The sequence below is a fragment of the Callospermophilus lateralis genome, chromosome 2, assembly GCF_048772815.1.
Source record: "Callospermophilus lateralis isolate mCalLat2 chromosome 2, mCalLat2.hap1, whole genome shotgun sequence".
In the NCBI taxonomy this organism is placed as follows: domain Eukaryota; kingdom Metazoa; phylum Chordata; class Mammalia; order Rodentia; family Sciuridae; genus Callospermophilus; species Callospermophilus lateralis.
In genome coordinates, this window is record NC_135306.1 from 49114461 (window position 1) to 49128820 (window position 14360).

General features: G+C 35.6%; 1 protein-coding gene across 1 annotated transcript in view; it reads left to right on the forward strand.

Moving 5' to 3' along the window:
• The window catches only part of Mllt3 (MLLT3 super elongation complex subunit), a 263517-nt gene that overhangs the window by 147178 nt on the left and 101979 nt on the right, over positions 1 to 14360 (forward strand). Inside the window, exon 3 of the mRNA XM_076843404.2 lies at positions 6009 to 6091. Coding sequence (XP_076699519.1) covers positions 6009 to 6091 — 83 coding nt within the window. The remainder of the gene's footprint in view (positions 1 to 6008; positions 6092 to 14360) is intronic.

Sequence of the window (14360 nt, forward strand, 5' to 3'; positions counted from 1 at the left end):
CAACTGCCAGGTTGTAACGTATCTGTTCTTGGAGCTTAGGTTAAAGTTATGTTTCAATAATTCAATTCAACTTCATAAGTGGTGCCGTTGGTTCTGGGATGAGAGGAGTCCCAAGACAAAGCCTAACCCTTGGAAGCTCAAAATTAAGTAGGGTCAAGGGGGCCTCCATGGTATCAGGTAAGTAGAACTAGTTAATTTGATACAATATGAGGGGGGGGAGGGGAATCCAGAAAAGATAAGCTACCATTTTTATTTTGCAGTATTGGCAGAAAGCTCTCCAAAGAAGATACTGTTTGGGTTGGGTTTTTGTGTGACTCTGCAAGAGATAGACTACCTATGCACAGCTACTCCACTAGCTAACTGTATCTAGTTTGTATCATTAAAATTTTATGAAAGTTATAGAGTTAGCTTGTTTTGATACAGTTATTTATTGCATAGGAAACAATTTAGGATTTCAGAAGTATGTTTGTCTTTTAAAAGTCAACAAGGTAATAAGCTCAACATAATTCAAAATTTGTTTTATCTTTAATCCTTTTTTCAGGAAAACGAAGGCAGTAATAAAATACAAAGGGGGAAAAACAATTTTTGTTGTTTTTCAGAAATGGGCTGAACAGAAGCAATTGTAAATCTCTCTGTGTGTGTGCACACATGCGTGCACGTGCGAACACACACACACACACACACACACACACACTTATAAAAATAAAAACAAAACCCAACTGTTGATTTTTGTTCTTTCCAAAATGTCATGAGTGTAAAGGCTGAGGCCATGTTTAGTGGCAGTGCGGTGAGCAACCCCCGCTGCTCAGACTTCTAGACGCTGGCCCTAGACTTGCAGACGCTGGTGCTGCACTGTTTGGGACAGTGAGATGGGCTGTGCAGGACCCTATTTTCCCTATTTCTGGGGGCTCTGATGTGGTGGAACTGAAGCGGGAAGGGAAGGAATCCAAAAATGCTCAAGCTGGAAGGGACAATTGGCACAAAGCAGTGGTAATAACCAGTCTATATATAGAGAGTTTGGTGTGTTTCCTTCCTGAAGGGCTGCATGCAGCAAATAAAGTAAACCAATAATTATCAATGGGCCAGTGAGCCATGTCTTTACAAAAGTATTCAGATGGACATAAATCACAGTGGCTTAGCAAACAGAAGTAAGGGATGCTCCAAAGAAGGATCTACCAACTGTTTACCTGAGAATTAGGGGAAAAACTAGTTGCCTAATGATCTTTCTTAAGCTTAGACAGAAGTCTTAAAGATCTGGTGGAAGGTTTTTAGTTTAAATTGTCTTTTATTTATTTGGTACCCCAAATCCACCCTATTAATTATTTAAATTTATTTTTTTTTGTATATATAATTTATTGTATCAGTACAAATTAAATTAATCTAAGAAGCATTTATTTTTTGGTACCAAGCATAGCTCTGTATCAAATATTTTTCTCCTAGAGGAAAACATTAAGAATCCCAGTAAATAATGCTTATTTATTAATAAGTAAGAATCTGACTTATTTTGGATTAACCAAATTCTGACCTTTTTTTTTTCTTATTTTTTTTGTGTGCATATTTTTAAAAAAATGTCAATACTAAATTGTTAATGGTCAGTGTATGTGGTTAGCATCATGCCGCATATATTTTTGGGTCTATTTTGTGTTTACTATTTTGAAAAGCTGTTTTAGGGAAGTAAAGTCCAATTATTTATTTTTTGCTTAAACATTGGTCTTTTCCTCTCAGGCATGAATTTTGGATATTATGTCCTGATAGATCACTGGTGTACATGATTACTTGGCAGAGAGTTTCAGAAATGTGGCCCAGTTAGAGCCTTGGAGTACATGCATGGTAAAGTATGGATGGAGAGCAGAGGGGAGCTGTTACTTATGGCTCCAGAATGTCAGATTCTGAATGGCCTTAGGGGGCTTCCAACCCAAATGGTTAACTCAGTTGCCTAAAACATAGTACTGTGCAAGTTATATAACTAGTTCCGCTTTGGATATTATGTGGTCAAGAGACAACTCCTCTGTGGCAACTTTGTATCACTTGTACCAATGTTTTCAAATTCATGTTGATTACAGGGGGTTTTCAGAAGAGTTTGGTGGATATTAGTTCATCACTGCTATTGGGAAGGCAGTGTCAGTGGCAATGGCAAATCAGTGGAGGGGAACATGAATCTTGAAAAAAAAAAAAAAACTCAACAAACACTTGAATACCTATTATTTGACTCAGTTTCAATCCCAGGAATCACAGATGTGAAAGATGATACAGTTGCTTGCTCACGGGGCTCAAAGTCTGTTGGAGGAGGCTAGGAGGTAAATGAGGTTATCTGCCTACCTGTTAAGTGCAACTGGAGAAGGTTGGAAGAGGAACAAGGGAGATGTTCAGAAAGACCTAATATCTGGCTGGATTTTGTCAGAGAAATAAAAACAGCCAGTGATTTCTGTGGAATCAATAGGCATAGGTTTAAGAATCAATAGTAATCCTCCCGTTTTATGTCCCTTAAAAATTTAGGAGTCTTTCTACATGTGATTATCCCTTTAGTAACTCTAGATTTGGCCATTTATTACATAGATATTAAGGACAGTCTGATTTTTTGAATGCATTTTTTATTTGTTCTAATTGTGATTATTTTATTTTGGTACTGGATTGAACCCAGGGGCCCTTCACTACTGAGCCATATCCCCATCCCTTTTTACTTTTCATTTTGATACAGGATTTTACTAAGTTGTAAGGTTGGCCTCGAACTTGTGATCCTCCCACCTTAGCTACAGCATCAGGTTAGGATTATCTGATTCTTGAGCAGTCAAGAGGAAGAATATTAAAATTGAGGGGTTTGGTATGTTTAGATCTCATAAATTTAACACATGGCTAGTGATCACAGAAAATGGACTCTCAATGAAGAAAGAAAAGAGTTGCTGTGTGAAAGAAGGTGACCCTTCCCAAATACAACTGTGTTTAAAAATGAGTGCTTTATGTCTAAAGCAATGGCTAAAACATCATTTAGTTCTTAACTACCCCCCACTTTTTTTTTAAAGAACTAGCTCAGCAGATCATATTGATTCTGATTATAAGATATCCAAATAAATAAATTCCCCTGATTTGACTTTCTTCAAATTAGACCGGTAAATTTATGTGAACATTGTTACTGATTTTCTGACATGTTTATTATATATAAAGTTTTTACTGTTGTTTCTTATTAAGAACGCAGGGTGCTTTATATACATTGTTCATTGTTATTGATGAAAACATTGTACTTAAAAATAATTGAGGTATGAGTTGGTAAACATTTTTCTTATAAAACAAGACCTCTACAAAGTATTAATACATAGCAGATCATTTCCTTTAGGGGGTGGAAAAAATCCAAGACCTTCAACTCTAAGATGTGCTCACTAACAGCTGTTTCCTATAATAGGAGCAATTTGCATGCAGAACAGAGAAAATGAATTATACAAAAGGGTGTATAGAGGAATAGCTGTAACTTCTTTGGCATGTGCAGCAGCCCACAAAATAAACTTCCTTCAGATGACATTGGCATGATTAATCCCAAGCAACCTGGACACTAAAACTGCTGTTCTCCTGTAGCCTGGAAATGCCATGGGTGTAACTCTAGCCACTCAGTTGGGGTGGGATGGGGCTGCTCTGTGTATTTAGTGTGCATCTCCGCCCCCCACCAGTACTTAGGGAATTTGAATATTCATGACAAGTTGGCAGGTGGTCAGTGGATGTAAGACTGACAGTCACTTCAATAGGTTATTAGATCAACATATAAGGTTAAAGCAGGATGCCTTCCTCCTGAATTACTTCTGATATCAGTTAGGGGAAAATTTCCTAAGGTTGGTCAGACATCAAAATCTTGCCTTCCGTGTACCTCTTGTATCCACATGGATACTTGGAGCATGTCTAAACCATTTTCATGTACATTATCAACATCCCTTTTTGTAATAAAAATACCACGTTTGTAGTACTCTCCATAGAGTCTCCTTTCGTATTCTACCCATGCTTGCAGGTGGTGGATGGTGTTATCTCCCTGTTAAAGGGAAAGGCATTGGAAGCTGTCAAGAGACTTATCCGTTGAGGGCCAGAGACCTGAGTATTCTTATCCAAATCCAGTTCCTCTACTTGCTTTCTCCTTTAGATTTTCAAGGTTTCATGGTGACTGCATGTTTTAGGGATAGATTTCCTCTCTCACATGAGTCACTGATTGAGAAGTTCACTGTACCAGGCTCTGTGCTATGTCTTTTATGCATATCACGAAGTCCCGTTGGGCTGCTATGACAAAGTATCATAGATTGGGTGGCTTATAGACAACAGAAACTGATTTCTCACAGTCGTGGTGACTGGAAGTCTGAGATCACGGTGCCAGCATGTTGGGGTCTAGCAAGGGTCCTCCTCAGAGCTACAGACTCCTGTCTTTTTCCTTCTCGTGTAGTGGAAGAGGCCAGAGAGCTCTTTGGGGCCTCTTTTTAAGGGGACTAAACCCTTTCAAAAGGGCTCTACCTTAATTACCTCGTCACCTCCCATAGGCCCCATCTCCTAAAATTGTTACCATCAAAGGTTAAGGTGTCAACATATGAATTTTGAGGGGACACAAACATCCACTTTATAACTGCCACATGCCAGTCTGCTTCATCTTCATACTGTCAGGAAGAGGAAACTTTGCAGAGGTAGCTTGGAGTTTGAGGTGGATCACAGTTTGGCAGCCAGATCTCTTGACATACTATCTTCCTGAGATAAACATTTTTTTCTGTCCTTGAGGGAGGGAATGGAAGTTAGCAGGTGAGGGTCTTGACTATATGGTCATAAGAAGCTCTGCTGAATGATTCAGTTAATGCTCCGGTCGTGGTGGTGGTGGTGGTGGTGGTGGGGCGGGTTGAGGTAAAAGGAGAAGAGATGTAGTACTAGAAGGTCCTTATGAAGATATTGGGATATGAATTGCATAGAGAATACTGAGTAGCTCAAAGTGTAGTGGAAGGAACAGCAGGTGGACTGGGAACAGGTGGGAGGTGACAAAGAGAAGCCTGGGAAGGCAAGCTGGAGCAGCTGCAGAGGACTTGACATACCAAAGTCTATGGCCTTGTTTTTTAGTTTTACTGAAAAAAAAAAAAAAAAATATATATATATATATATATATATATATATATACACACACACACACACACACACACACACACACACACACACACACACGGTTTTTTCTTTGTGAAACTACAAAACTGTCGTCTTAACCTGGATAACAAAACTGTCGTCTTAACCTGGATAATTAAAATTGGCTTCTGATTGATTTTTGGTTGAATGAAAATTTTAGTGGGATGAAATCTTAGCTTCCTAGGATTGCTCTTATCCCCCAAGAGCTTACCTAATAGTTTTGCTTCCTTCTAACTCCATAAGAAATACAGATGCCTTATTGTTTGTTATATATTCTTGTGACATGATTAGATTTTAAGTGTTTGTATGTTTACCAGTATTTCAATACTTTCCTTTTTTGGAGGGTGTGGGTAATGAATTTTAATGGGCATCAATAAAGATGACGGACTGTGGGTTGACAATTTCTTAAGGAAGGAGGCTGGCATAGACATCAGGGCATCTCAAACAAGTGAGCAGTTTAGGTAGAGAGTGATTTGTATCTAAGCCCAGATTTGGACTCTTGTTAGGAAATTTGTCATTATTTTCAAGCTTTGAGCCATACAAGCTATCTTTAATTTACCTAAGGCTTTAGAGCAGGTGATAACAACTGAAGGCCACTCATTAATGATCATAGTTGCTTGATGAGCTACGCTCCACCAAAATCTCAATAAATCACTTATGTTTGCTCAAGATAGGAAAAATTATTGTTGCAGATGCTAGAGAAGAAATAAAGACTACAAAAGACAGTCAACCATGGGACTGATAAGGAGTTGTGAAAACTGGGGGTGATTTAGATATAGAATGGGATTTCTTTCTTTCTTTTTATTTTTTTTTTTTGAAAGAAGAATGTCTTTTGTCTATTATTCTCATCTTTCCTATTCTCTTTTTTAATGTTGCAGTGTGCAAAGATCCACCTTACAAAGTAGAAGAATCTGGGTATGCTGGTTTCATTTTGCCAATTGAGGTTTATTTTAAAAACAAGGTATGTAATCTTTACCCATTAATCTCAGAAGATACTCCTTTCACCAAATGTTTAAAATGATGTTGACTTGTAAACACTTCTATAGCTTGATGATTTTAAAATAAATTAAACTTGTCTTCCTAGAATTTGGGCTATCATTACTCTTAATCATGGTAGAGGTAACTATGAAAAGATAATTTCAGTGATATGAAGTAAAATTATATGAAATTCATCAAATATTCCTTTTTAATAGAAGAGTGATTACCATGTTGCACAAGATTGATATGTTTTGGTAAAATAGGAAAGAGGAATTTTGGTTTTTCAGTGAAATGCTCCTTTTCTCATTTCATATTTCTAGAATTTTTGAGGCTTACAAAGAATAATCTCAAGTTATCTTTAGGTAATACCTACACACATATATAGTAATTTCAACTAGAGACATAATGAATTCTACTGGAATCGAAAGTTTTCAACAGTACCTATGTGACAGAGTATACTGACTATATAATATTGAATAAATTGTCCAACTTCTCTAGGGCTACTTTTCTCATTTATAAAATGGGGAGATAAGACTGTCTACCTCATAAGGTGGCTATAAGGATTACATAAAATGATTACTCTAAAATTTTTAAAGTATTTAGAACAATGCCTCCTGTATAACTAAATACCTAATAAATTCTAGTATTTTTAACCATACTGTTCCTTATTTTTCTTCCAGAGGTATTATAGTTTTTACATGCCCTGAAGTGAGAAAATTCACTTAAAAAAAAAAAGGAATTAAGCAAATACAGTTTCATGTTATTCAAGCCAGTGCTCCATAAAATGTGGTTCTTGGGATGGCATCAGCATTATTACCCAAGAGCAAGTCAGAAAAGAGATTCTCAGAATCTACCCAGATCCAGAGCATCAGAACCTCTGGTGTGCAACCTACAGATATACATATTTAGCAGTCCTTTGAATGATTCTGATGCTCAGTAAAAGATGAGAATCAAAGATAAGCCACTCTTTGCAGTACCTGCCACTGGAACAGTGTCCCACTGGCTTTTTATATGCAAGGCTCACTTTGAAATCAGTGAAGACTGCTTTCTGCTGAAGAGATAATTACTTTTAATTAAGTTATATTAACACTGTCCTAAGAATGACAAGATGGATTTTATTTTTCATATTTTTCTCACCCTATCTCTTTATGTACCACATTTCTGTGGCACCATATTTCTGTAAACCTTCTACCCAATTAATTGGGGTTTCTTTATTATTGGTATTCTTGTGACATATTAGACAGTAACATTTCTCCATAGTTCAGCGTTCAAGTGCTTACTTGACAGTATACTGATATGTATGTTATTTTGTTTAAGATTTGTAAAAATGACTTTAAAAACCTTTTAGAAGTAAGTACCACTAATCCTACTTTACAGGGAAGGAAACCAAGTCATGGAGAATTTGAGTAACTAATCCAAGATCTCACATAGTTACAGTGTTAAAATCAGATTTTTGATCTAGATCTTTCTCTCCATAGGCTCTACTAAACATTTCTGCCTCAAAAATAATGTTTGCTAGAATAATTACCATCTTTCAAAGTGGTTACAACACTGAGTTGTTCATATATCTCTCATCAAATAAGAATTTGTTGAAATACATTGATATTTGCATTTATATTAATGCACCGTTCTGTTTTTTTTCTTCTTCTTATTTCAAACTGAATTTCCCTTAAACTTTTGGCTTTCTTTTTTTTCTTGTTAAAAAAAAACCTATGATATAATTTACTTACCATAAAACTCACCCTTTTAAAGTTCACCGCATGGTGGTTTTTGGTATATTCACAGAGTTGTGCAACCATCACCACTAATTTCAGAACATTTTTATCACCCCATAAAGAAACACTGTACCCATTAACATTCATTTCTCATTCTGTCTTCCAGTCCCTGGTATCCATTAATCTGTTTCTTTTCTTTATAGGCTTTCCTCTTCTGGACATTTTATATAAATGGAACTATAAATATGTGGCCTTTTGTGTCTGGTTTCTTTCACTTAATATGTTGTCAGGGTTTTTCCACGTTGTAGGATATATCAGTACTTATTTGTTCTTAAAACTGAATAATATTCCATTGTATAAATATGTCATGTTTTGTTTTTTCATTAGTAAGTTTGATGGCTGTTGGACTTGTTTCTACTTTTTGATGATTATGAGTAATGCTGATAATGAATATTCATTTACAAGTTTTTGTGTGGACATATGTTTTCAAATCTCCTGAGTATTTACCTACATAGAACTGTTTGGCCATATGGTAATTCTGTGTTTAACTTTTTGAGGGATTGTTAAACTGTTTTCCAAAGTGACTGTCCCATTTTTCATTCCTATTAGCAATGTATGAAGGTTCTAATTTCTCCAACACTTGTTAACTTTCCATGTTTCCTTTTGACTATGGTCATCCTAATGTGTGTAAAGTGGTATCTCCTTTTAGCTTTGTGTTTTTTTGATGACTTGAGATATTGAACATCTTCATATACTTATTGTTGTCTGTCTGCTTATGTTCGTTGGAGAAATGAATACTCAAATCTTTTTCCCATTTTACAGTGTATTTTTAATTTAAGTGGTTTTATTAGAAGAAATTCAGAGCCTTTTTCTTAGCCCTACCTTTTAAAAATATTTTGGAAGTTTAATGAAGATCATATGATAGTTTTCTTTCTTCTTGTCACATTATATCCAGTGTTTCAATTTCATCTAGGGATTGGGTTATACTTTAGGAAGAATTTAGCCCTCTAAGCCCAAACGTCTTGACTCAAAGAAATCAGAGGATAAGCAACTAGGATCTCTTGAGGTGGACTGACTGCATGGTTATGGATAAATCTCTCTTTCATCATCCGAGGTTGACATTTTTCCAGCTTCAGTTTGAAAACAGTAGTGTAGTGCCATCTCTTACTTTTTTTGTTTATAGCTTTTCTGGTCATTTTCATAAGACTCTATTTTTTTTAATTGCTCACCTTTTTACTGTATATAAATATCTGGAATCTTTCCATACACTAGAATTAAAAAAGAATCAATGAAGAATGAAGAGGCACCATGTATTATTCCTTACCCTCCCACTGTCTACTTCAAACTCATGGAGTAGAATAAAAAGCAAATTATAATGAAGACACTAAAAGCACTTGTACCCATGACTTAGACACATTTACTTTATGAGAGATGTTGGTTTCTTAAAATATGAAAGAAGAAAGAGGCACATGAGATAGAAGCAGTTCTTCCTTTGTTATAGACATTTAGACTGAATGCCATTAAGAGCATTTCTCTATTTAGTATTTAAATTTGTTTATTTTCTGGTTTTAGGTTTTCTTTAAGATTTCATACTTAATAATTATTGCTATTTTCACATGAGCATAATGAGACATACACATTTTTCAGTGTTCATAATTTAAAATGTCAGGATCTTCTTAGTGGGCCATATGTAGATATTTGGATTAATAAATGGGACTTAATAACACAGAATATCATATAATACTTAAGTCTCAGAATATGGTGATAATTTGAGTTGTAGAAGTAAATACATAAAAATGTGTGGATACATATATATACATATATAATACATATATATGTGGTTGTGATAGCATTGATGTATGCTTTTTAAAATCAATGAGATGAGTAAATGGTATTTTGGAAATGCACATATGTGATATAAGAGCATGTGTCAGAATAACAATAGAGGAATTTAAAGGCATTGGTTACTGGGGGAGGAGATGGAGAAGCTTTTAACTACACTTTTTTTTTTTTTTTTTTTTAAAGAAAGCGTTAGCCTGGCATGGTGAAACATGCCTGTAATCCCAATGACCCAGGTGACTGAGACAGGAAGTTTGCAAGTTCAAGGCCAGCCTCAGCAATTTAGCAAGACCCTATCTCAAAATTAAGAAAAGAAAAGGGGAAAAAAAAAAAAAAAAAGGACTGGTACTGTAGCTCAGAATACCCCTGGGTTCAGTCCCCAGTACCAACAACAACAACAAAAAAAAAATTAAGAAGGAAGTAAAGCAAATTTAGTGAAAGAGTTCTTTTAATCTCAGTGGTGAGTACTTGGATGTAGTATTTTAAGTACTTTTTATATGTTACTGATTTTTTAAAATATATATATTTTTTATTGTAATTGGACATAATACCTTTATTTTATTTATTTTTATGTGATGCTGAGGATCAAACCCAGTACCTCGCACCTTCTAGGTGAGTGCTCTACCACTGAGCCACAACCCCAGCCCTTGTTACTGACTTTTTTTAATCAAAAAGAAATTCTTATTTTGCCACCCCTTTTAATTTATCTTAAGCCTCTTAGAAACAATTTTTTTCCCCTGTATTTCAGAAAATACAGAATATTGTATTTTTTTTTTTTCTGTATTGGATGTCTGAGCTGGGTGTATTTTTAAAATAATTTTATTGTGGTAAAAATACAACATCATCTCTGAGCAGATTTTAAGTGTGCCTTGCTGTTGATTGAAGGTGCAGTGTCATGCAACATATCTTTCATGCTCATTCACATTATTTAATTGAAACTTCATGCTTGTTGACTAATAACTCCCATTTCCACTTTCACACAGCTTCTGCTAACTAGTCTTCCAGTCTTACATTTTATGAATTTGGTGACTATTTTAGATACCTTATATAAGTGGAATCACGCAACATTTGTCTCTGGTGTCTGTTTTATTTCACTTAACATGATGTCCTCAAGGTCTAAGTGGATATATTTCTTGTTTCTCTTCCTACTGAAATGATTTAGTGGTAAAAATTTAGTAGGTCTAGACTCTAGTTCCAGAATGTTTATTTCATTTCTCTTGAGCATTTATCATTTTCTTTATTATAGAAGTTTGTCCTACTCTTTCCTGAAGAGTGAGCATCCATTACAGTAATGGTTTACTAAAAAGTATTTAGAATTTTCCTAGGAGAGAGGAAGCAGCCTAGTGTGTTCCCCATGATGCTGGGAGAGCCCCACAGCTACAAGTAGTGTCTGCCAGCCTGCCCAGCCTCCCTGCCTCAGTTTTGTGCTTGTCCTCGTCTTTGATCATTTGTTTGAGCTGTGGAGACGAGAGCAGGTTGAGTGTCATTCCTTCTCTTGAGTTCAGTGTGTTTAGTCTGTCTTATTTTGTATTTGTGCTAAACAAAATCCGCCTGAGAGTCACGTTTCAGAAACTAAGAACTAACGGGCACCCCGGAACATAATTCACCCTGGCACTTTAGGTTTGAAAGGCTCCTATGCTTCTCTCTTTTAGTCTGTTTTCAGAAAAAGCCCATGACTAAATATCAAGGACTGAAACTCCTGCATCATGAGAGGGGTGATGTAATGCCAAAACCAAATTTCCACCTGTAGGAGATGCATTAGTTTTATATATAGAACAAATACATGTTTCTTATTTGAACTTTGAAGAAGAATCTTTGCTGAGGATCATATTGATATAATATATAGACATTTGTCCTCTAAAAGAAGATACTTAAGTACTATATGATATTCTGTGTTATTAAGTCCCGTTGGCCAAAACACAAGTTTATGGGTACTTTTTCCTTACTCAAAAACAAACTTTAAAATTATACTGGGATTCATAGCAAGTCACTTTCTACAGTCCTTACTCTTAGTTTTATTGAAAAGTAATGGTTTTTTTGTTTATTTGTTTTAAACTGTTGAAAGCTATAACCTAAAGTTGTTATTACCTCATTCTTTTTCTGCTGTTACTTAGTTATATTCATTATTTTTCTTTTTAAAAAAGCATACAGGAGTATGTGTTCATCTAGTAAAAGTATATAGAATGAAATTTAGGAGTTTTATTTCCTTGATTCCATTTCAAGATTGTTAATTGTTTAGTATAGCTTTTCTAGATTTCCCCTATGCATTTGCACAGATTTGAAAAAAGGTCAATGGTGGGGGTACAATATTTCATACTTCAATATTTTTCTGTGATTTACCTTTAATTTACTTAGCAATAAGCCTTGCCAAGTCAGAATTTTGAAATATCTGAACGTTATTTATTCCATGGTGATGATATAGATCATTAAAAATTCATTGTTGTTGTTATAAACAATACTATTATAAACATTTGAACCCATATTTGAGTTTTTTTCCCATTTTAAAGCTCAAATTTTGTTAGTTACTACAAAGCAGAGGTTTTACTGCTTAACATAAAAATAAGGACACATTATTCTTTTCTGTGAATACTGAATTCTAATAAATAGGACACTCTTAGAATAAATTATTCTGATAATAAAATCCTTGAAATAGAATTATTAGCTTTTTAAAATAAGCATTTATAGAACTCCTGGGCATATCTGAGTATTTCTGTGGAAGGATTCTTAGGATTAGAATTACGGAGTCAAGCATCATTGGTATTTAGTATGTTGCTAGATATTACCAAAATATCTAACAAAAAGGCCTTATCAATTTATACTTCCAATTACAAGGCAGATAATTGCCCTCCTTTTAAATTAATTCTAAGGTTACATTGACTGTCTTACAATTGACAAGAACAATAAGACAAAAATATTCATAATTTAATGTGATAATTGCATTAATTAATATGGGAATGCCTAATTCAAATTGTATTGGGAGTTTAGGAAGACTTTCTAGAGGAGTTTGCTTTAACTGGATCTTGAATAATGAGTTCTCATTAACCAGGCAAAGGAGAGGAGTATGCTGGGAGGGAAGACATTTTAGTCATTGTGAGCACATGGCGGAATCATTGAGATAATATGATGAAGTACTGCAAGTGCTTCAAAATTGTGGAAGGAAAGGGTGTAATAACAGAAATACAGTGGAGGTGGTAAAAGGCAATGCTGGCTATTCCAAGGAAGTAGGATTACGTCGTAGACAATGATGACCCTTTAAAGGCTTTAAAAAAAAAAATCAACGGAAAGGTTGATTTTTGTGTTAGAAAAGTCACTTGCATCATTGTGGGAAGTAGAATGAAGCAAGTTCAAAAGCAACAGAGACTGGGCGAGGAATAAGCTAAGGCTGTGGTCATGGTGGCTAGAGAATGGTGGGTGGATGTGAGAGTTCATGAGGAACTAATAGCACTGCGAGAGAATTTGACTGTGGCAGGTGAGGGAGATCCAGGGGTAGAGGGTGACTTTTGCATATGTTAACTTTGGCATGCAGTTAGGATTGCTGTTTGCTAAGATATAGAGTATAGGAGAAAGGATGATTTAATATAAAAATAAGGACACATTATTTTAAGGACACATTATCGTTTCTGTGAATACTGAATTCTAATAAATAGGACAACCTTAGTTTCGTGTTGCTGCAGGTCACCTATGGAAGGTGCTCATGGCAGTGGATTGAGAGCTAAGCAGGAGATTCTGCCAGGGGAGACACTGTCACATAGTTAAAACTGATTCCTGACATTGGGTGTCTTCTTCCTTGGAAACTTGTGGAAAGATAAAGTACATTTAAGGGTCAATGAAGAAAGAAGAGAAGCCTGTGAGAAGGAATGGCCAGTTAACCATGAGGAAAACCAGTAGAGAATGGCATTCTGATAAGAGATGGGAGGGGTGTGTTTCATGCCAGACTGCATGGCAGAGAAGAGGGTGTGAGGAAATGTGGAGGCTTTTGCTTTGGGGAAGCTGGGATAAGGAGATAGAAACCCTGAATTTGTAGTAGATAATGCTTATATAATTTGACAGTTTAGGTGGTAAGACTTTTGAGTCCAAAGAATTGCGTTCAGATCACTTTGTTTCATCATGTTAATCAAACAGCAACAAAACTGAGCTCCCAACTCTCCCCAGGGAGAGCTGGGAGAATAAAATGAGATGAATGTTCAGGTACATATTAGTTACATGTGTTATCTGCAATCTTCATTTCACCTTGGAGAGTTAAAAAATTACTGTGTAGAGAGGGTTGATAAATGTTTGCATGCCACCACACCCAGCTTTGTCTTCCTGTTTCGTTATTCAGGAAAATGCTATTCTTTATTCATCGTACAGATATGCTGCATTTCTGCTATGTGCAGGCACTAAACTAATTGTCAAGGGTACAATTCATACATTGTTCCTACTTTCAGTAATCTTATGATACAGCAGGGTAAATGTAGATAATACGACAATTATTCTAAGATGTGGCAGAAATAAGAGGGAGATACACAGCAAAGGAGAGGCTGTGGGGAGTTGGGGGTGGGACTCAGTGAAGCCTTTCCCAAGTGAAACCTGAGTGGAGAAGGATTCGAAGACTTCCAGGTAAAGCAGGAGGTGGAGGAACAAAGATAAGCAATAAAATAATAATGTAAAGCAGAGTGAACTTAGAACATGGGTAGGTATTGAGAGGCAATTAGCAAT